At 43.2% G+C, this 24,507-nt stretch overlaps 1 protein-coding gene across 2 annotated transcripts; it reads right to left on the bottom strand.

Annotated features, from left to right (window-relative positions):
* Positions 1 to 6,095: 6,095 nt before the first annotated feature.
* Positions 6,096 to 19,657, bottom strand: ZNF786 (zinc finger protein 786). Of its 2 annotated transcripts, none has more exons than XM_047753090.1 (4): positions 19,481 to 19,657; positions 14,549 to 14,675; positions 9,535 to 9,687; positions 6,096 to 8,088 (listed from the first exon to the last, which is right to left on the bottom strand). In XM_047753090.1, the coding sequence occupies exons 1-4, from the start codon at positions 19,496 to 19,498 to the stop codon at positions 6,212 to 6,214; spliced, it is 2,175 nt and encodes a 724-aa protein (XP_047609046.1). In that variant the 5' UTR covers positions 19,499 to 19,657; the 3' UTR covers positions 6,096 to 6,211. The 2 variants fall into 2 exon arrangements, with proteins under 2 accessions (XP_047609046.1, XP_047609047.1); XM_047753091.1 differs by having other exon boundaries at positions 19,549 to 19,657.
* Between the last annotated feature and the right edge of the window lie 4,850 nt (positions 19,658 to 24,507).

The raw sequence follows: 24,507 nt of genomic DNA, 5'->3' as shown, positions 1-24,507 counted from the left end.
TCCAGCGGAAGAAGGCTGCCCCTTCTGCCCGGCGAGAGGTCTTACCCCTGACGACACTTGTACAGTTGCATAGCCTGAGACCCTGGGCGGGGCAGCTGAACCTGCCCCCGGGATGCTCTCCATCCGGATTCTGAGCTTCCGATGGATGCGAGGTAATACCTCCCGCCGCCTCTATACCAGGGCGGAAAACTGCTTGGGAGTGAGGCCTGAGCCCTGCGAGGGTCAGTTCCGCCCCACGGTGCCCGTTGCCATGGGGACACGCAGGGGATCCCGGAAATGTTGCCTTTCTTGCACCGCCTGCAGGTAGGGGGAGCCAAGAGCCTCTAGGAGCATCCTCCTGGCATTGCGTCCATATCTCCGAGGCTCTCTGGATTGGGAGGACTGCAAACTCTGGTCCCTTCCTCCTTTGGAGGTTACGCAAGGTTGGACCTAAAATTGACGGGCACATAAGTCAGGGAATTGGATCATGTGTAAGGTTGCTTTTTTCTGCTTCAATTTTTGGTACTAGAGAGTGCTCCTTGTAAATGAAAAAAATTAATCAGTAAGTCGATCTAAGAAAAAAGTGGAAATTTTTATTTGAATCAACTTGAGTATTATAACCTGGGTGACAGTCTTTCAGAAAGGTCTGAAGACTGTTCCACCTGTCAAAAGTCAAATTCAGTTATACAGGTTTTTGAGACAAAGGGTTATATAGCAAAGTATATTGACAGTTTCCATGGTCCACCAAGGCAAGTGGTGGGTTACTGTGACCCCATACAGGATTGAGAAAGCAATATTAACTCCGAATGATTACTTTTCTGGCGATAGGAGGAAACTTTTGTTGTTGTTGTTTTTTCTTGATAAGTAGGCATTCCTGTGTCTTATAATGGGGTCTAGTTAATGTGTAATACAGGTGCACAATGCACAGCTAAAGGAGAGGGAGCGTAGTGGCTCAAAGGGACGGAGAATTTTTTTTTTTTGTCTTTTGTCTTGTTGTTGTTGTTGCTATTTCTTGGGCCGCTCCCGCGGCATATGGAGGTTCCCAGGCTAGGGGTCTAATCGGAGCTGTAGCCGCCGGCCTACGCCAGAGCCACAGCAACGCGGGATCCGAGCCGCGTCTGCAACCTACACCACAGCTCACGGCAACGCCGGATCGTTAACCCACTGAGCAAGGGCAGGGACCGAACCTGCAACCTCATGGTTCCTAGTCGGATTCGTTAACCACTGCGCCACGACGGGAACTCCCGGACGGAGAATTTTAAGTTAAAATTTTTTCCTGTCCTGGAGTTCCTGCTGTGGCATAGCCACTTAAGGATCCGAGTTACCACCGCTATGTAGGTCACAGCTGCAACTGGGATTCAATCCCTGGCCCTGGAACTTCCATATGCCCCAGGTACAGCCAAGAAAAATTTTTTTCTTCCCGGTCCTGCCTTAAAAGTAATTTTATTTCAGAGTTCCAGCTGTGGCACAATGGGATCAGCAGCATCTTGGGGGCATAGGGACACAGGTTCAATCCCAGGCTCAGAGCAGTGGGTTAAGGATCCCACATTGCTGCAGTTGTGGCTTAGGTCACAACTGAGGCTCAAATCTCATCCCTGGCCCAGGAACTCCATATACGCCTTGGGGCAGCCAAAAAACTTGCTTTCATCAACTTCTTCAAAATCAAATTGTGTGTCATCACACAGCTGGCTTACTACTTCATCCACCTCTCTGCCAACCACCTACTCATGTGATGGTTTTCACTGGTTCAGGGAAGATTTGAGCTACCTTGAATTCACCTCCTTAGGCTCCTATAAGGAACCCGGGATGTGGGAGGTGTGATAAGGGCAGCAAACTGGAGAAGGTAAACTAGTGGTGGCTAAAGGCTGGTTAGTAACATTATGTGGATTCTTGTTGTGCTGTCTCCAGGCTGAAAGGGCCCATAGTTGTCCCTGGGGAATAACTCTCGTCCCTCCTGACAAGCATTGGTAGAAACCAAAGCCTCGTTTCAGAGGCACATCTTTGAAAATTTATGTCCTGCTTTTTTTAGTCAAATGAAAGGAGAGTGAGGATATTTTCTCCTATCTGCATCCTCTCAATTGCTCAAAATAACCCTTATGCCAAAGTGGCATATCTTGGGGGTGGCATAGTCTGCTACCCTTCAACAGTGGGCATCCCACTACCACAGACCACCCTGCTAGCATAGCTAACAAGAGTGTTTACAAGTTAAAGAGGTAGTGTGGAAACTACTACTTAATTTAAAAGAAAACTGAGGGAGTTCCCTTTGTGGCTCAGTATCCATGAGGATGCGCGTTCGGTGCCTGGCCCTGCTCAGTGGGTTAAGGATCCAGCATTGCTGTGGTGTAGGTGGAAGACGCAGCTCAGATCCAGCGTTGCTGTGGTGTGGCACAGGCCGGCAGCTGTAGCCACGAATTGACCCCTAGCCTGGGAACCTCCATATACCTCGGGTACAGCCCTAAAAAAGGAAAAAAAAGAAAAAGAAAACCGCAGCTCCCTGGTGACTCAGCAGGTTAAGGATCTAGAGGGTCACTGCTGTGGCAAGGGTTCAATCCCTGGCCTGGGAACTTTCGTTTGCCATGGGCGTGGCCAAAAAAAAAAAAAGAAAAATAATGTAGCAGTAGACAAGTTAATTAGGATCTTTGTGTCCACAGGTGGGTCTTGTGTGACATTTTACTCCAGAGTGACTGCTACGGAGTCTTCTAAATACTAGAATGAAGAGGGCTTTTATCTCCAACAACTTCTACGTTGTCCTAGTTATACCCTATATGTTCTTTTTTTCCTTGCAAGGTAAATACTCAGCCTCCAGACATACTTCCACCTGTTGTAGTTGGAACTTTGTGTTGGTAATCGTAATGGATGGAGTGGGGCTGGACTATTCATTGTAATAGTCTTTCAATTAAGGTCTTAATGTCAGGCCTCCATCCTGCCTGGCTCCCAGGTTGGGCTTCTTCTGAGCAAATCCTTACCTCCCAGTTCAGTCATCCGCTTCTCTTGATTAGATACTTTTCTTCTAATAGCTTTCTGAAATGTATCAACATTTCTTATCTGGTGATCTGTTCATTGAGGATTTACAGCATCTGAAAACAAAATTCCTTTACTATCATTTTAATAGGATATGATACTGACAGTCAGAAGACACAAATATAAACATGTGTGTAATTCCTTTTTTTTTTTAGTGCCACGGCACATATAAGTCCCCAGGCTAGGGGTCAAATCAGACTACAACTGCAGGCCTTAACCACAGCCACAGCCATGCCAGATCTGAGCTGCATCTACCAACTAACTGTAGATTGCAGCAACACCGGATCCTCAACCCAGTGGTCCAGGCCAGGGATTGAACCTGCATCCTACTGTGTTCTTAAGCCACAACAGTAACTCAATTCTTATTTTAAATAACTGGCTTTTTGTGAATAGGATCATTTTTCTCACTTGTAATAGTTGCTGAACTGATTCTTTTGGATCTTCCAGGTATGCGATAATGTGATAACACTCCATAATGTTAAATAATGGCTCAACAGAGACCTTGTCTTCTTCTTGACATTAATTTTTCCCTTACCATTTTGTGCCTTTAATACATTCATTGTTGGGCCAGTCAGGTTTTTTCATTCCTTTTTAGGTGACAGGGTTTTTTGTTTGTTTTTAATTTCAGAGATTTCCCCAGAGTATCTTACTTGGCATTGATTTTTTTTTTTTTTTTTAAGAATTTTGGGTAGGAAAGGAAGAGAAGTTTTCAAACCTGTGCTTGTAATGTCTTCTTTCTCAGAAACCCCTCTAGTCTTTAAAAATCATTCTGGTATCTTTTTCACTTGTAGTGTGGGCAGCCTGGAGTACTTGGGTTTATTGGGCTGTACCCTTTCTCTCAACTTCCTCCAAAACATTTCCAGTTTCTAACAAAATTCAAACACTCAGATCTTTTGCTATTTCTGAGAACCTTCAACTATAACAGGCAATGTGTGAGAACACCAAACTAGAGGCCTTGGCTTTCAGTCACCCTCAAAGCCTCTACATTGTTTATTGCCTCCTCCTCCAGACCTCCTCTTCCTCTTCAATCTCCTCCACCATGGACCCTTCTCCTCCTGCTTCCTCACCACGAGCTCTCATCTGCAGCAGGGCCACCACCCCTTTCTTCATGCTTTGTGAGTTCAGCTGCCCCATGAACACAGTACACATAACCATGTGTTTCTAGTGATTATAAACCTGTCTAAATCATATCACCTCTGATGGTCACCTTTCTTAATGTCCTATCACATGATGAATGAGGGTGATCTAAAACCAATGAAAGATGTGAATTTTTTATTTATTTGACGAAAGTTCAGTTTCGTCACCTAAAACTAAAAGCCTTCATCCCGGTAAGTCTCATTCTTTTTTTTTTTCCAAATGGCTGCACCTGCAGCATGTGGCAATTCCCAGGCCATGGGCTGAATTGGAGCTACAGCTGTGGCCTATGCCTCAACCAGAGCCAAGCCACACCTGTGATCTAGAATACAGCAGCAGCAATGCCAGATACTTAACCCACAGAGCCAGGACAGGGATCAAAACCCACATCCTCATTGAGATGTCAGACCCTTAACTCACTAAGCCACAATGGCAATGCCATAGTTGCATTCTTAACAGATTAAGGGCTACTTGGCTGGAGGCAGAACCCTTCTTGAGCTATGTTTTCCAAAATGAGTCCTGCAGAATTCTATGTCCACAAGATCGCAGTGCTTTCTTCTTGGGGGTGGGGGAGAAAGGAATCCTAAGAGCAATATATATTCAGAATATACATTGTATCTTTCTTTTAAAGAGTCACAGACTGTGTGTGTGGGGGGGAGCTTTTACTTATTTAAACCGGACATATAATTTTTTCCCCCAGAATATTTTCAGAACTAGTGTTCCAGAGAAAAACATTTGTGAAATCATCATTGCTTTATAGTAACATCTATCACAGTTTACTGACATCTCATCTCTTGTCACCCTCAGAATTTCACATCAGCTATTCTTTTACATGAAACATGAAATCCGTGAAAGTTTGGAATTCTTTGGGTGGAAAACAACTGTCTGAGGCATAAACATTGTGTGGTCACAAAACCTTCACCTAATGTAACAAATGGGGTATTTTCCTGGACTTCTATTTGTACTATGTTTACTTTTACCATCTGCTTGAAAACTCTCTACAGGAAACTGTTGTTGCCTGTGTTGCTCCCTAGCAAAGCCTTTAGCTTTGTTATTTTGTCTTAATTTAGGACTTTATTTTCTGCCTAGAAAGTCACTCTTGGAAATCTTCACTCTCAGCTGTAAACAGCCCCTGTGTTATAGATCTGCCCAGTCTACCTCCTGTCCCAGTCACTTGTCTAAAGTCTAGTCCCATACATCTTAGCATCCTCAGTTTTACTTTCTTCAACTCAAATTAATGGAATTGTGCTGAAATTATCAGCTTTTCCTTAGGAGTAACCATGCATAATCGCTATGAAACCTGCTGTGAAACTTCAGGATTCATATAAACAAACCATGATTGAGACTTGTTTTATTGCTATTAGCTCCACAATAAATCAGTAAGAACTAAATCTAATATCATTATCAGGTCTGCAACAAAATTTGTTGGGTTGAACCCCTTGCTTAGGGTCATACTAAAAAGAAAAGTAGAGTTGACACTGCATAGACACCCTATCCTTTTAGCTTTGAGAACAGTAATGGAGGGATTTCCTGCTTTCTAAATTCAAGCTTGGATTTTAGAGCTGGCTTAGCACAGGGGAGGAATTACTCCTTAAGAGGATAGGAAGAAATACTTATTATCAATGGATAGAAAACAACAGCTAGTGATGGTTTAAACGATGTAATACATTCTTCCTCAAAAAGGGGCCCTGTTCCTTGGAGTTCCTGTTGTGGCGCAGTGGTTAACAAATCCGACTAGGGGCCATGAGGTTGCGGGTTCGGTCCCTGCCCTTGCTCAGTGGGTTAACGATCCGGCGTTGCCGTGAGCTGTGGTGTAGGTTGCAGACGCGGCTCGGATCCCGCATTGCTGTGGCTCTGGCGCAGGCCGGTGGCTACAGCTCCGATTCAACCCCTAGCCTGGGAACCTCCATATGCCGCGGGAGCGGACCAAGAAACAACAACAATAACAACAACAACAAAAGACAAAAAAAAAAGGGGGGGGGGCCTGTTCCTACAATCTGTCTACCAGATTTTGGGGTTGGCCACGGTTGCTGTGGATGCCCAGGCAATGTCAACACATTGGGTGCCCTACTCGGCCTCAACTCCAGTCAGCCTCGATCATTGCAAACAGCTGGCTGAGCCTCTTCTTAACGTCAGGCTCACTGGGAACATGACAAGATTTTGTGTGCACCCTGATGTGTTCGGCGAGTTTCGACTTATAAATGAAGCCCTTGCCACAGTCTGCACAAGCGAACGGCCTCTCAGGCCTGTGGATGCGCTGGTGCCGAAGCATGTGGCCCCTTTCCCGAAAGTTTTTATTGCACTCAGGGCAGTGAAAAGGTCTCTCTCCCGTGTGCAGGCCCTGGTGGCTGAGCAGCTGTGCTTTCAAGCGGAAGCTCTTGTCGCATTGTGGACACTGAAAGGGTTTCTCGCCCGTGTGCGTCCGGATGTGCTCCACGAGCTTGGACTGCTTGGCGAAGCCTTTGCCGCAATCACAGGAGAAGGGCATCCGGCCGCCGTGCAGCAGCCGGTGTGCCTTCATGTCGGCCTTGACGCGGTAGCTCTTGCCACAGTCAGGGCATGGAAAGGGCCTTTCGCCCGTGTGCAGCCGCTGATGGCTCCGCAGCTGTCCCTTAAGGCGGAAGCGGCGGCCGCAGTCAGGACAGCCGAAGGGCCGCTCACCGCTGTGCACGCGGAGGTGTTCTGCCAACTTGGACGGCCGCGTGAAGCCCTTGCCGCACTGCCCGCACCGGAAGGGCCTTTCACGACTGTGTGTGCGCTCATGAGCCTTCAGAATGCCCTTTAGGCGAAAGCTCTTGCCGCACTCGGGGCAGCCGAAAGGCCGCTCGCCGCTATGCACCCGCAGATGTTCGCGCAGCTTGCACGGGTGGGCGAAGCCACGGCCGCACTCGCCACAGGAGAGCGGCCTCTCGCCACCGTGCCGAAGCCTATGGGCCCGCAGCAGGGTCCTCAGTTGGAATGCCAGGCCGCACTCGGGGCAAGCGAAGGGCTGCCCTTCCGAGTGCAGCCGCCGGCGGCGCAGCTGCCCGCGCTGGCAGAAGGCACGGCCGCACTCGGCAGGTCGGAAAGGCCGCTCCGCGCCGTGCACACGGGCGTGGTCTGCAAGCCCGCACTGCCGGGAGGAGCGCCGGCCACACGTGCTGCAGGCAGACAGCTTCTCCCCGCCGAGGCCAGGGCCGAGCTCCAGAGCCTCCGGGCCTCCCGCCCCAAGGCCGCACTCCTCGCCAATCCGGCTCAGGCCCGCCTTCTCACCCGAACGCGCGCGAGGAAGCTTGGCCTTCTCGGAAGCCCTGACGTTCTCTCTTCGGGAGTCTGGCCTCTCAATGTCGGGCGGAATCCCGGGAACGCTCTCGTCAGGGCCGGGGCATAGGGAAGGTCTCTCCGCCGCGCGGAGATGGTGACTGCACATCTTACCTTCGCTACCCTGTAGCGGGCTCTCCCTCGCGTGGACCGCCTGATGGCTCCGCAAACACGTCTTCCGGCGGAAGCCCCGCCCACACTCCGGACAGCGGAAGTGCCTCTGACTCTGAGGAATGCTCCGCGCCTGCTGTACATCAGCTGGTTTGCTGAATTGCTTCTGAGCCTTGTGTGGCTGGTCCTTTGAGTGGCTTGCTTGATGTAGCTCTAAAAGGCTCTGCTGCCAAAAGCTTTCCCCACAGACAGGGCAAGGGTGTTGGACGCCTCCCCCGGAGGAGATTTCCTGGAAACCTGAGAGGCCCCGGGTCCCGGGACTTGGGAGTCTTTCTCTTTGGGAGGGTTTCCTGGAGCTGTGGACGGCTGGAACTAGAGACCATGTATCATGCCTGTGTGGGTTCAGGAGGATGACGACTTGGTTGAGCCTGAAGGAAACATCTTCACTTTTTCCTAATAAGGGTTCAGAGGAACATTGGCTCTGGAGAGGATCTGTTTGGAAGTGGCAATGAGCTGCTCCTGAATTCACAGCTTGCTGGCTTCCTAAAATTGAAAACAAAAATTCAGTCAGTATTCCAGTCTATGGCATGACAAGGCTGTCGCCAGTAGTGGTGACCTGAGGTAGCCTGGAAGCCCAGTTTTCACTGAACTAAAGCAGCCGCTCCTTTCGGTGAGGGTCAATTTCATGACCAAGAGTTTGGTGAGAGTCTGCTGGAACTGAACTGAACAGACCTTTCCTAGGATAATATTGAAAGAGGAAATATAGGTTCTAAGCTCTGGAATCAGACTGGGTTTGAAATCCACCTGTCCACTGTGCAACCTTTGTCAAGGTAATCTCTAGTTTCAGTTCCTTCTCCTGTAAAATGGAGTATTACATAAGATTGTTGTGAGGACTCTATGAGTAAATGTGTGTACGGGGCTTAGCATGGACCTGGCATGCTGCAAGTACTCTATAAATGTTCACCATTATTATGATCTCAGGACCACCAGATCCATGCCATCTGGGTGTGCAGACATTTCTGGAGTCAAAAAATAATGATGGCAGTGTTACCCACAGGCCCTGGCTAACACTATGTTTCCACATACTCTAGGAGCTGTCTCAAGACCAACTATTTCTCTCTCCTCACCCCTCTTCCAACCAACCCTGTAAAAAGGTTTCTTGGAAGAACTGATAACAGATGGTAAAAGTGAAATAATTTGTTTAGAAAAACTTTTACTCTCCTCAAAGAAGCAGCTAAAAACCAAAACTATGGACAAGATTTCCTGGACTGATGCTCCGATTTGAATTTCTTTCCATATTTTATTTTATTTTTATTTATTTTTATTTTTTTGTCTTTTTAGGGCGCACCCGCGGCACATGGAGGTTCCCAGGCTAGGGGTCCAATCGGAGCTGTAGCGGCTGGCCTACGCCACAGCCATAGCAACGCCAGATCCCCAACCCACTGAGCAAGGCCAGGGATCAAACCTGCAACCTCATGGTTCCTACTTGGATTCGTTTCCACTGCACCATGACAGGAATTCCTCCTCTTTCCATATTTTAATACATACTCTTACGAATCCAAAAATCTCAGATGCTCCCACCATGACGAGAAACAAAAGATGAATCTCTGATTCCCTTCCCCACCCTACTACTAAGAATAGCTCATATTTTCTGAACTCTTACTGTGTTGACAGGTATCATGTTAACAGTTTCTATATATTTACCCACTGAATCCTAAAATGTAAGTACTTTTATTATCTTCATTTTATAGGTCAGGAAATTGAAATACTAAGAGGTTGAGTAACTACCCAAGGTCACCTGGAAAAGGCAAGTCCCAGACTCAGGATCTAGAACCCACAATCCTAACTACTATGCTTCACTGCCTTTCTCTAGAATATAACAGATTTAAGTCTCAGTCCAGTCAAACAGGAAGTGAAGATCAGATAATTGGAACTAAGAAACCTGAATGTGATTTCTTAAGGACAGGGCTCGTATTTCTTAATACTCACCCCAAAGCAGTTGTCCCTCAATAACTGGATCAAAATACACATCAGTAGAGGAGTAACTTGTATTTCCTGATTTCTGTGATTCTCCCCAATTCCTGAAGGGCTCTCTCCCCTGTTCAATCCAGGATATTAGTTCTGGCTTGGGAAGTCCTTCACCTGTACAGAGGAGTCAGACAGGGTAGTGTGGTTTCCTTGAACACTAAATTCAAAGCACAATGAGTCGTTTGGTTTCCTTGATAAAGCACAATGAGTCATTTTAAATTTCTCAAATTTACTCCTGGGAAAAGGTATGTGAGATGTTAAAAAACAGATAAGTTTACACAAAGAGAAGCAAAACTGCCCACATATTATAACAGTGCTTCCTAATCTACCTAGACCTGTTTGATGAGTTGAGTGTTTAATTTTGTCTTGGTCCCCCATATATATCTAGCATTGCTAGATATTGCTAGATATATGATATATTTTGTCATGGGTTTCTTAAAACTCACCAGTAGTGTGCTTTGAGAATGGTGGAACAACTCTTGAGACAACTGGAGATATCCTGGGAAAGGGGGGGTATGTGAAAATAAGAACTAGAATGACTGCCTTAGGAAATTTCAAAGTAGGTAGCTCCAGCTAAAATATTCTGAGAAGTACTTCCAGTGACAGTGCTAATCACAGCCTAAAACATAGTTGAGTTCTGCTAGAACAGAAAGAGAGGTTGCAATGAATGAAGTGAACCAATTAAAATAGCTGTAAGATTCCTAGTATATGACCCTGTTCCCCTATAAGAAAAGTTTATGTATTTTCAAGTAAAAGTATCTTTCATATATATTTAAAAGAATCAAAAATATACCTCGTGGATTGCTAAAGGGAGAGTAGTAGATGGTCCAGATCAGAAAAAGAGGATTAGCTGGGAAGTGCTTTAGGGATAAAATGGAAGACTGGACATGCACATGTGGAGACTGTGCACATGTGGAATCACACTGTTCCAGATTCCTCAGTAGACCTCTGAAATCTGACTTCAATCCCAAAAGAATTCCAAGGCTGTGCTCATGAAAAAAGGAATAACTATCTTTTATTTAAATCCATACAACTATTCTCAGTCTTCATTTGAGTTGAACTCTAAGCATATTTTTAAATTATTTTCCCCCCCAAATTTTAAGGAAACAAGTCCATTTACAACAACATCAAAGAGAACAAAATATTAGGAAAAAACTTTTTTTCTTTTCTTTTTTTTTTTGCTTTTTTAGGGCCGCACCTGCAGCATATGGAGGTTCCCAGGCAGGAGTCAAATTGGAGCTACAGCTGCTGGCCTACACCACAGCTACAGCAACTCGGGATCTGAGCTGAGTCTGCAACTTACACCACAGCTCACAGCAATGCCAGATCCCTAACCCACTGAGAGAGGCCAGGGATCGAACCCACAACCTTATATGTTTCCTAGTCAGATTTCTTTCCACCGCGCTACAACGGGAACTCCAGTAGGAATAAACTTAATTTAAAAAATGTAAAATCTGCACAGTAAAAATCACAAAAATGTTGTCGAAAGAAAAATTTAAAGTCCTAGATAAATGGAATCATATCTCTCATTCATGAAGTGAAAGTCTTAGTATTGCTAATATTCTCCAAACACCATCAGCCTCCCCCTGCCCCAATACTGACAAACTGATCCTAAAGCAATGGTAATCAAAACTGCTACTAGATAAAGATGGACAGATCAATGAAACAGAATTGAGAATAACGAAGTAAACTCTGACATTTGTGGTTTACTGGTTTTCCAAAGAGGTGCCAAGATAAGTCAATGATGGAAAGAATAGTCTTTTCAACAAATGGTATTGGGACAAGTGGACAGCCATATGCAAAAGAAATTGGATCCTTATCTCACACCATGTAAAAAAACTAACTGAGGGAGCTTCTGTTGTGGCTCAGCAGGTTAAGAACATGACTAGTATCCACAAGGATGCAGGTTCAATTCCTGGCCTCTCTCAGTGGGTTAAGGATCCAGTGTTGCTGCAAGCTGTGGCATAGGTTGCAGATGCAGCTCTGATTTGAGCCCTAACCTGGGAACTTCCATATGACACAGGTATGGCTCTAAAACAAACAAACAAAAAACTTACTCAAAATAGATCCAAGAAGGAAAAAAAAAAGGATCAAAGTCCTAAATATAAGCACTAAAACTATAAAACTCTTATAAGGAAACATAGGAGTGAATCTTTGTGACTTTGGGTTAGGCAATGGTTTCTTAGATATGACATCAAAAGCTCAATCAACAAAAGAAAAAAATAAATTGGACTTCATCGAAACTTAAGAGTTTCTGCTTCAAAGGACACCATCCAAAAGTGAACAGACAACCCAAGAAGCAGAGAAAATATCATATGCAAATCTTGTACCTGTTAAAGGTCCAGTACTCCAAAGAAATAGAGTACTCTTATAACCTAACAAACAATAAAAAGTCAAATAGCGTACTTTAAAAATGGGCAAAGTATTTGAATAGACATTTCTCCAAAGAAGATATGCAAATGAAAAGATGCTCAATACGATTAACCATTAAGGCAATACAAATGAAAACCACAATGATACACCACTTCACTTCCATTTGATTCTGATGCTTGGAACATTCTTTTTAGGTGACACAGGGTTAATGACATAGGATTATTCTTCTTTATATATAGATTCAGTTATTTTAATTGGCTCTTCAGTAACAATTAAAACAATGTACTCTCTTGGATTAATGCTTTAGAAACACTCTATAGAGACTGGACAACTTAATCATGGAAACTGAAAGTAACAGAACTATTAAAGATGCTGCAATATAACGGAAGTGGAATGGCTGTCAGAAGCTGGCAGAAGTAGAGGGAATGTCAGAGAAATAATTATCTTACCTTTATAGACTGATGTAATCAAGAGACATAAAGTTGATGGAACATAATCTAGAAGTTTATTACTTAAATTAAAAGGTAGCTGGGAATTCCCTTTGTGGCTCAGCGGTTAATGAACCCAACTAGGATCCATGAGGTCGTGGGTTCGATCCCTGGCCTCACTCAGTGGGTTGAGAATCCAGCGTTGCCATAAGCTGTGGTGTAGGTCAAAGATGTGGCTTGGATCCTGCATTGCTGTGGCTGTGGTGTAGGCAGGCAGCCACAGCTCTGATTCGACCCCTGGCCTGGGAACTTCCACATGTAGTGGGTGTGGCCCTAAAAAAAAAAAAAAAGTAGCCAATAGAGGGATCAAAAAATTATCAAAATTTGGGAAGAAGGGGAAGAAAGAGATAGAAGAGGAAAATCACAAGTGAGTGAAACTCTCATTTTTCATAGTAAGAATTAATGCTGCCTCAACTACATAAACCAAGAAAAATGGGTGTAAGCCTGACAGACCGAAGAAACCACAGTAAGAATGAAAACAGAAATGGTTAAAAGTGGTTGCCTTTGGGGAATTAACTGAAGCAGGAGACTTTTCTTTCTTTCTTTCTTTCTTTTTTTTTTGGCTGCATCTATGGCACATGGAAGCTCTAGGGCCAGGGGCTGAAGTCACAGCAGAAGCAATGCTGGATCTTAACTACTAGGCCACCAGGGAACTCCTTATCATTCATTTTGATTGATTTACAATGTTGTGTCAATTACTACTGTACAGCAAAGTGACCCAGTCATATACATGCTTTTTCTCACATTATCTTCCATCATGTTCTATCACAAGTGATTAGATATGCAGTTCCCTGTGCTATATAGCAGGATCTCATTGCCCGTCCACTCCAAATGAAAGAGTTTTCATCTACTAACCCCAGACTCCCAATCCATTCCACTCCCTCCCTTTCCTCCTTGGCAAACACAAGTTTGTCCTACATGTCCATGATCTTTTCTGTTTTGTAGATAGATCATTTGTGCCAAATTTTAGATTCCACATATAACTGATGTCATATGGTGTTTGTTTTTCTCTTTCTGACTTACTTCACTCAGTATGAGATTACCATTCATTTTGATTCTTCTCCCAACAGACTTTTTTTTTTTTTTTCCCCCTTTTTTGGCCTCTTCATGGCATATGGAGTTTCTGGGCCAGGGAGCAGATCCAAGCCACAGCTGCAACCTATGTTGCAGTTGTGGCAATGCCAGGTCCTTTAACCCACTGTGTGCGCCAGGGATCAAACCTGTGTTCTGGTGCTGCAGAAACACTGCCAATCCCATTCTACCACAGGGGAACTCCCGGATTGATTTTTTAAAAAGTCATATTTAGTAATAAAAAGCATAAAGATCAAGTAAGTAAAAAGATGGAAAAGACTACCATTACCATAACCATACAGAAACAACTATTAAACGCCCTAATCTTCTGAAATCTCATTACAGGGAAAAATAACATTAGCTTTTCTTTTCTTTTCTTTTGCTTTTTAAGGCCAGACTTGTGGCATGCAGAAGTTCCTAGGCCTAGGCTAGGGGTCGAATTGGAGCTGCAGCTGCTGGCCTACATCACAACCACAGCCACAGCAATGGAGGATCCAAACTGTGTTTGTGGCCTACACCACAGGTCACAGCAATGTTGGATCCTTAACCCACTAAGTGAGGCCAGGGATCGAACCTGAATCCTCATGGATACTGGTTGGGTTCATTACCGTTGAGCCACGATGGGAATTTCAACATTAGCTTTTCTGAAGCATATGGACACCACTCTAAAAGGTGACATGTAGGGACATCCTAGGTTAAAGATTTAGAGGGTACTTTATAGAGCATGGCACGTAGGCTAGGCATGCGTCCATGTGGAAAACCAGGGCAGCCTGTGAGCATGTAGAGACTAAAAGCCCTGCCATATATGTAGTCACCTCTCACTACCTTATATTACATGCTGTCACAAATACTCTCATGTAACAATGTCTGCTTCTGAGTAAGAATTAGCATGGTTTATAGACGTTAACAAAAGACTACGGGGTAAAAATGACTTTCTGAGTTAATGTCTGAAAAATCTGGCTCCCTGACAAACGGGAGTATTGATTGATTGACCTCTAACAGGAACCAGTTTCATGACCTACCCAGAGTTAAATACTTCTTACCTAGAGAAACAAGAATCTCATAATTGGTTCTCATGACTTGCTTGTAAAGCTCCTTCTGCCATGCCTCTAGGTTCCACCATTCTTGCTCCGAGAAATAAATGGCAACATCCTCAAAAGTCAGAGGTAACTGAAATTAAGGAAAAAATGCATATACAGTCTTAATTGTTTCAAAACCCCAGTTTCTTCCTATCAATTTAAAATATTTTTTATAGTAGTCAGTGTTTCTGTCTGTTAGGCAGCTTCTTCCTTGGGAACTGCTCCTTCCTCTACTCCAATCATGTGGTTCTGCTGGTATCCATGACCAACTCTTCTACTTGTTCTTTCTGCCTGCTCCAACTATGTATGCATGTGTACAGTATGGAACTTTTTCATTTTTACTCTTTCTTTAAAATAAAAATGGGAACAAATAACTCTAACTTCTTTCATTGAATATGTCATCTTCCCAGGTCAATTTATCTTTTTATCTTTTTTTTTTTTTTTTCTTGGCTGCTCTGCGGCATATGGAGTTCCCAGGGTAGGGATGAGATCCAAGCTGAGCTGCAAGCTAAGCTGCAGCTGCAGCAATGCCACATCACTGTGCTGGGCTGGGGATTTAACCTGCGTCCCGGTGCTCCCTAGATGCTTCTGATTCTATTGTGCCACAGCAGGAACTCCAAGACTTTGCCCTTTTTAATCCATTCTTTTATCCACTGACCATTGCTTTTAGTTCTGTAAACTGCCTCTTCATATCCTTTACCTATATTTTTACTGAGTCATTTCTTTCACTTTTAAGATTTCCTTACATAATTTGTGTTTTAATTGACTACATTAGGCTACAAATACTTCCTCTTAGTTTATCTCTCTCTTTTTTTAAAAATTTTTTTTTTTTTATTTTTAGGGCCGTACCCATGGAATATGGAAGTTCCCAGCCTAGGGATCGAATGAGAGCTATAGCTGCTGGCCTACACCACAGCCAGAGCCACTCAGGATCCAAGCCATGTCTACAATCTACACCACAGCCCACGGCAATGCTGGATCCCTGAGCCACTGAGCGAGGCCAGGGACTGAACCTGTGCCCTCATGGATGCTAGTCAAATTCACTTCTGCGGAGCCACGACAGGAACTCCTAGAATCATATTTTTGACCTTTTTTTTTCCAAATGAAATTTAGACTCTGTCTAATTCACAAAAATCTTACTGCCCTTTTGATGAAGCTGCAGTGAACTTATATATTAACTTGGAAGAAAAGTATCTTTATGATATTTGTCTTCTCATGTATGGGCCTGACTTATCTCCCATCTATAGACATAACTCATTTTATTGTGCTTTGCAAATACTGTATTTTTTACAAATTGAAGGTTTGTGGCAAACCTGTGTTGAACGTCTATTGGTGCTGTTTTCCCAACAGCATTTTCTCACGTCATGTCTCTGTGTCACAAAAAGTGAATTACCAAAAAGGTAATTCTCACAATATTTCAAACTTTTTGATTGTTATTATATTTGTTATGGTGACTTGCGATCAGTGATCTTTGACTAATTGTTTTTGGGTGCCACAAACCATATCAATATAGGATAGCAAACTTAATTGATAAATGTTGTGTGTGTTCTGACTGCTCCATCAACTGGCCATTTCCCCATCTCTCTCCCTGTCCTCAGGCCTCTAATCCCGAGAAAGAACAATACTGAAATTAGACCACTTAATAACCTTACATTACTAAGTGTTTCAAGTGAACACTAATGGTCTCTAAGTGTTCAAACGAAAGGAAGAGTCACACATCAGTGGCTTTGAATCAAAAGCTAGAAATTATTAAGCTTAGCGAGGAAGGCATGTTGAAGGCTGAGACAAGACGAAAGTTAGGTCTCTCATGCCAGTTTGCTAAGTTGTGAATGCAAAGGAAAAGTTCTTGAAGGAAATTAAAGTGCTACCCCACTGAACACAAACGATAAAAAAGCAAAACAGGAGTTCCCGTGGTGGCGCAGTGGTTAACGAATCCGACTAGGAACCATGAGGTTGCGGGTTCGGTCCCTGCCCTTGCTCAGTGGGTTAAGGATCTGGTGTTGCTGTGAGCTGTGGTGGAGGTTGCAGACGCGGCTCGGATCCCGCGTTGCTGTGGCTCTGGCGTAGGCCGGTGGCTACAGCTCCGATTCAACCCCTAGCCTGGAAACCTCCATATGCCCCGGGAGCGGCCCAAGAAATAGCAACAACAACAACAACAAAAAAGACAAAAGACAAAAAAAAAAAAAGCAAAACAGTCTTATTCTTGATACAATTTTTATCCAGGGGTCTGGATAGAAGATTAAACCAGCCACAATATTCCCTTAAGCCAAAGCCTAAACCAGAGCAAGGCCTTAACTCTTCTCAATTCTATGAAGGCTGAGAGAGGTGAAGAAACTGCAGAAGAAAAGTGTGAAGCTAGCTGAGGGTGGTTCATGAGGCTGACGGGAAGCAGCCAACTCCTAAACATAAAAGAGCAAGGTGAAGCAATGTTGATGTAGAAGCTGCAGCAAGTTATGCAGAAGATCTAGCTAAGGTAATTATAATGAAGGCGGCTACACTAAACAACAAATTTTTAATGTAGACAAAACAGCCTCATATTGGAGGAAGATATCTTCGAGGACTTTCATGGCTAGAGAGTAAAGTCAATGCCTAGTTTCAAAGCTTCAAAGGACATGGCCGCTTTCCTGTTGAGAGCTAAATGCACCTGGTGACTCTAAGTTGAAGCCACTGCTCATTTACCATTTTGACAATTCTAGGGTCCTTAACAATGATGCTAAATCAACTCTGCCTGTCCTCTAGAAATGGAACAACAAAGCTTGGATGATAGCACATCTGTTTACAACACGGTTTATCAAGTATTTTAAGCCCACTGTTGAGACCTATCCACTCAGAAAAAAAGATACCCTTCAAAATACTACTGCTGCTGCTCATTGATAATGCACCTGGTCACTCAAGAACTCTGGTGATGTACAAGATTGTTATTTTTCTGCCTGCTATTCGGCAGCCCAGGGATTAAGGAGTAACTACTACTTTCAAATCTGATTATTTATTAAGATTATTATGTATTAAAGCTACAGCTGCCATGGATAACAATTCCTCTGATGGATCTGACCTAAGTAAATAAAAAATCTGGAAAGGATTTATCCTTCTAGATGCCATGAAGAGCATTCATAATCCATGGAAAGAAGTCAAAATATCAACATCAACAGGAGTTTGGAAGAAGTTGATTCCAAACCTCAGGGATGACTTTGAGTGGTTCCAGACTTCAGTGGAGGAAGTAACTGCAGATATGGTGGAAATAGCAAGAGAACTATAATTAGAAGTGGAGCCTGAAGATGTGACTGAATTGCTGCAATCTCATAACAATACTTGAACAGATAAGGAGTTGCTTCTTATGGATGAGCAAAGACAGTGGTTTCTTGAGATGGAATCTAGTTCTGGGGAAGATTCCATTTAGATTTTAGATTGTTGAAAATGACAAAAAATGCTTTAGAAGTTCGGATAAACTTAGTTGCTAAAGCAGTGTCAGGGTTCAAGAGGATTGACTCAACTTTGAAAGGAAGTGTACTCGGTAGACTGCTATTAAACAGCATTGCATGCTACAGAGAATGCACTCTTCCTGAAAAGAAGAGTCAATGGATGCAGCAAACTACCCTGTTGTCTTAAGAAGCTGCCACAGCCATGCCTACCTTCAGCAACCACCACGCTGATCATCCATCGGTCATCAACATGGACACAAGACCTTCCACCAGCAAAAAGATTACAACTTGCTGAAGGCTCAGATGACAGTATTTTCAGCCATAAAGTGTTTTTTTTTTTTTTTTAAGGGCCACACCTGCAGCATATGGAAGTTCCCAGGCTAGTCGTTAAATTGGAGCTGTAGCTGCCAGCCTACACCTCAGCCACAGCAATGCCAGGTCTGAGCTGTGTTTGCAACCTACACCACAGCTCACAGCAAGGATGGATCCTTGACCCACTGAATGAGGCCAGGGACTGAACCCACATCCTCATGGATACTAGTGGGGTTTGTTACCTCTGAGCCACAACAGGAACTCCCATAAAGTATTTTTAATTAAGGATGTACATTGCTTTTTAAGACATAATGCTATTGCAAACTTGAATAAACTATATAGTACAGTGTAAACATAACTTTTAGATGCACTGGGAAACCAAAAAGTTGGTGACTCCCTTTACTGTGATATTTGCTTTATTGCAGTGGTCTGGAACCAAACCCCAAATACCCCCGAGATATGCCTGCATTTATAATTTTTGCTATAAAATTCTTACGTGTCTTTTATTTATTTGGGCATAGGAATTATTATTTTTGTTGACTGTTAAAGGTAACTTAAAAGTGATGATCTCATGAATTCATTTAGTAACCTGCACAAAGACTCAATATCTAGGTTTATAAAATGCAGAGAAACATAAAACCTCGATTTCAACAAAACATGAAATAATCAAATAATGTTTACCCATTTAGATTTTCATTTCCTCTCCTAGCTTTCCAACATAGTCTCCTTCCTTCTTACACTCAACACAAATTTCAACCCCTTAGCATTAAATTCTGACATTTAATCTTCTGCCAACCATCATTCAACCATTCGGGATCTTAAATCTTTTAAAATACTTGTCCTAAATTCAAAAACCATAATGTAAAACTGGTTAAACTATAACACCCATAGCCGGCCCCAGACCAATTTTGATCCTTTCCCTCGCACGCCCGCCCCCGCTGGACTTGGCCAGTTCTGTGTTCGGCTTTGTTTAGGGCTTTGCCTATCGACGAGCCCCAGGAGCGGCGGTCACCGGCTCCGTCAGCGTCCAGACCCCATACCCGGAGCCTAACGCGACCCTTCAAGACCTTGCCCCACCCGTCCGCCACCGCCCCGCGAGGACCCCAGGATGCCGGCCTGCTGAGCCGGAACCCGAGGACCGGTCCTGAGAGGGAGGCCCTCTTACCGGAGCCTGCTTGGCCATGGCTCTTTGCAGTCCCGCCCGGCCCCGGCCCCGGCTCCGGCCCGGGATACCTCCAAGCCCAGCGACCAGGCGTACGGTCACCTTCCCCGCGGCCGTCTAGCGCTCCCCGGTGACCCGCAGGTCCAGCCTGGGCACGGTGCTTGCTGGCACTTGCGTCCACTTCGCCCCACAGCGCCCCCTGCGACCGGGAGGAGGGAGCGGCGCCCGCAGGATCTGCCTACGCAGTGAGGGCGGGCACCAGCTCAGGGAGCAGCCGCTGAAGGTGGTGACCCATCCTCGCCCTCTCTTAGGAAATCCAGGGCAAGGAGGCAGAGGTGGAGACGGAAAGAGAGGGAAATGCAGAGTCAGCTGCAAACGGATGGAGAGGAGACTCGCTCTTCACTGAGATGGAGACAGTGAGAGGGCATGCAGGGGTTTGAATCCTCTCCAGAGCCGACCCCAGAAGGTTTAGGCTCGAGGGGTCATCTATGTCCTGATACCAGGAATCAAGTGAAAGAGGTGAGGGGCATTATTGAACATGTTCCCCTAACCCGTGGGCAAATGGGAGGGGGGAATCCATCCTGCTGGGGACTCTGAGAGGGTGCAGACCACCCCTCACGATGGTCCTGGCAAGGGTGAGGAGGCTGGGTATTCATCCTCAGGAAGTCAGGCAGAGGAATGGGACCTTAGACCCCATGGAGTTAAATAAGGAACATGACTCCTAGTCTGTAAAGCACGAGAAATGACATATAGCCTAAATATGCAATGGATCTTAAATTTACATGCCTTTCACTCTTAAGCCATCAGAATGGTTGAATTGCTTAGATATATGTAATTGCTATCCCTACCTTAATAAATTTTTAAACACAATATGTATATAATTTAACAATAAAGCAGATTTTAAAAGACATGAAAGTTGTTCATAATTCTGGTACTCTAAGTAAATGTTCAATTTTGCTTCATATAGACTTCCAGCCTCTGTCCACAGACATCTCCTTTTGTATGGTTCAGAGATACACATCATTTTGTGTCTTTTTCTTTTGTTTTGACTTGCCATATCAGTTTTTCATGTTTCTCATAACTCATAATTTCACTCTTAAATGGCTGTGATTTAAGGTAGTGTATTAATCTGCTAGGGCTGCCATAACAAAGTACCATGGACTAGGCATATAAACAACAGAAATTTTCTTATAGTTGTGGAGGCCATAGCATCAAGGTGTCAGCAGGGTTGATTTCCTCTGAGGATTCTCCTTGGCTTGCAGATGGCTGCCTTCTCCCTGTGTCCTCCCATGGTTGTCCCTTGGTCTGGGTGTTCTAGGTCCCAATCTCCACTTATAAGGACACCATTTATATTGGATTAGGGCTCACCCATAATGCCTCATTACCTCTTTAAAAGCCCTATCTCTAAATATAGTCACATTCTGAAGTACTGAGGGTCAGGACTTCCACATACGAATTTTTGGAAAACACAATTCAGCCCATAACAGGTATAGTAGTGGCAGATATTTAGGGGTAGTTAAAAAATTTGTGGCCATAAATAATTTGCTTGAATGTATTCATACATGTAGTCTTTTTTCTTTTCTTTTCTTTTCTTTTTTTGTCTTTTTAGGGCTGCACTTGTGGCACATGTTGGTTCCCAGGCTAGGGGTCCAATCAGAGCTGTAGCTGCCGGCCTACAACACAGCTCACAGCAGTGCCAGATCCTTAACCCACCAGGTGAGGCCAGGGATCAAACCTGCAACCTCATGATTTCTAGTTGGATTTGTTTCCTCTGCACCATTTTTTTTTTTTGGTCTTTTTGTCTATCATACACATAGTTTTAAGATACAAAAAGTACAAAGTGCAAAGGATAGACCAATACATTCAATTAGTTTAAGATTTTTAATTTTTTGCTGAAAGGGAAAACCTGCAATTTAGGATACTCTACTCAGCAAGATTATCATTTAGAATTGAAGGAGCATTAAAGAACTTCTCAGATAAGCAAAAACTGCGAGTTCATCAATAGTAAACCTACCCTAAAAGAACTGTTAAAGAGTCTGCTCCAAGTGGAAAAGTCTATAACGAGAAGAATCTATAGGAAAGGAAAAAATCCCATTAGTTAAGACACAAATACCACTAGTAAAGGCTGAGGATCAAACACTTAAATAAGCTAGTACAAAGATTAAAAGACAAAAAATTGTGAAACTAATTATAACTATAATAATCAGTAAAAGGATAAAGATGGAAATGTAAAAGATATCAAAACATAAAATTTGTGGGAAGGGAGAAAAAAATGTAGATCTTGAATGTGTTTGAACTTAAATGACTACATGTTTAAAACAAATATAGGTCAACATATATGAACCCCATGTAACCACAAATCAAAAACCTATAGATACACAAAAACTAGAGAGAAAGGAACACAAGCATACCATTAAAGAAAATTGTCAAACTCAAGGGGAGATAATAAAAGAAGAACAGAAAACTACAAAACACCTGGAAAATGAGCAACAAAATGGCAGTTAATATGTAGTTATCAATAATTTCTTAAAATATCAATGGACTAAATACTCCAATCAAAAAACAGAAGGTAACTGACGGTATAAAAAACAAGACTCATCTATATGTTGCGTACAAGAGATTCACTTCAGAACTAAAGAAACACACAGGAGTTCCGTCGTGGCGCAGTGGTTAATGAATCCGACTAGGAACCATGAGGTTGTGTGTTCGGTCCCTGCCCTTGCTCAGTGGGTTAAAGGATCCGGCGTTGCCGTGAGCTGTGGTGTAGGTTGCAGATGCGGCTAGGGTCCCACTTTGCTGTGGCTCTGGCGTAGGCTGGTGGCTACAGCTCCGATTCAACCTCTAGCCTGGGAAACTCCATATGCCGCATGAGCGGCCCAAGAAATGGCAAAAAGACAAAAGGAAAAAAAAAAAAGAAAAAGAAACACACAGACTGAAAGTGAGGAGATGGAAAAAAAAACATATCAAGCAAATAGGAACAATAAGAAAGTAGGGGGTAACAATACTGATACTAGAAAAAATACTTTAAAACAAAGTCTATTTCAAAGGACAAAGGAGGGTATTACATAATAATAAAGAGATCAACACAAGAGGATAAAACACTCATTAACATACAGGTACCCAGTAAGGGACACCTAAATATATAAAGCAAATATTAGCAGATAAAATGGGAGAAATTGACAGTAATACAACAACAGCAGGAGACTGTAACAGACCACTTACATCAATGGACAAATCATCCAGACAGAAAATCTGTATCATTATTAGATTATTATCAGAGAAATGCAAATAAAAACCACGACTAGATATTACCTCACATGTGTCAGAATGGCTATCATCAAAAAGACAGCAAATAACAATTGTTGGCAAGGACACAGCGATAGGAGAACACCTGCACACTGCTGGTGGGAATATAAATTGGTGCAGTCACTGTGGGAAACAATACAAAGATTCCACAAAATATTAAAAATAGAACTACCATATGATTCAGCCATTCCACTATTGGGTGTATATCTAAAGAATATGAAAGCACTAATTTGAAAAGATACATGAACCCCAATGTTCATAGCAGCATTATTTACAAAAGCTAAGATATAGAACCAATCTAACTGTTCTCCAATAGATAAATGGATCAAGTAAAAGCGGTATATTTACACAATAGAATACTACTTAGCTGTAAAATATAATGAGATTTTGCCATCTGCAGCAGTGTGCGTAGACCTAGAGGTATTATCTTTAGCGAAATGGGTCAGATGGAGAAAAACAAATACCCTCTTTTATCACTTACATGTGGAATCTAAAAAATAAAATAAACGAATGTATATAACAAAACAGAAACAGTCTCATTGACACAGAGAACAAACTAGTGGTTACCAGTGGGAACAGGGAAGGGGGAAGGGGATTAAGAGGTACAAACTACTACATATAAAATAAATAAGAAACAGGAGTTCCCATCGTGGCGCAGCAGAAACAAATCCGACTAGGAATGCTAATGTTTTGGGTTCAATCCATGGCTTAGCTCAGTGGGTTAAAGATCCAGCGTTGCCCTGAGCTATGGTGTAGGTTGCAGACGCGGTTCGGCAAAGCAGCATTGCTGTGGCTGTGGCATAGGCTGGCAGCTGTAGCTCCGATTGGACCCCTGGCCTGGGAACCTCCATGTGCTGCAGGTGTGGCCCTAAAAAAAAAGCAAAAAATAGTAAGCAACAAGGATATATTGTGCATATGGGAAACATTTTGTAAAAACTTAAAATGGAGTATATTCTATAAAAATAAGAACCATTATGTTGTACCTGTGAAACCAATACAGTATTATAAACCAACTGTACTTCAACTGGAAAAAAAAGATTTAATAGGTTTTTTTTTTTTGCATCAAAGACATGATAGAGGGAGTTCTCTTATGGCGCATCAAGTTAAGGATCTGGAATTGCTACTGCAGCAGCTTGGGTCACTGCTGTGGTGCAGGTTCCATCCCTGATCCACCGGTGCCATCAAAAAAAAAAAAAAAAGGATATGATAGAATAGCCAAAAATAGGTCAGAGATTGGGAAAAGATATTTACAAGGAATAGCATATAAATAACCTAAAAATCACAGACTACCCCAAGGGAAAATGTTCAAAATTATGAATTCACAGAAAGGGAAAAAAACAAATAGGCAAAAAAATACCCACAAGAAAGGTTCCATCTCATCGTGAGTCAGGGAAATGCAACATCTGTTTATGAAGAAGTGCATATCCTGTTATCCAGCACTTATCTTGGAGCTATATTTGCATATTTACACAAGAGCCATAACCTAGAATCTCTTAAGCAGCATCGTTTTAAGAGTAAAAGTGAAAATAAAAGCCCAGTCACCTAGGGGATGGATATCTTTGGGTCTCTTCCCCATACACTGAAAACTAGCAGTAAAAATTAATGGAGTATAGCTAAAAGCAGCATGAATGAACAGAATTAACATAATGGTGAGGGAAAAAGCATGTTGCAGATTATACACAGTATAGTCCCCTCCACTTTTTGTCTTTTTGTGTTGCTAGGGC

The sequence above is a fragment of the Phacochoerus africanus genome, chromosome 11 (genome assembly GCF_016906955.1).
Source record: "Phacochoerus africanus isolate WHEZ1 chromosome 11, ROS_Pafr_v1, whole genome shotgun sequence".
NCBI lineage: Eukaryota > Metazoa > Chordata > Mammalia > Artiodactyla > Suidae > Phacochoerus > Phacochoerus africanus.
Note: the sequence above shows the minus strand (reverse complement) of the source record. Positions and strands in the feature narration are given on the sequence as shown.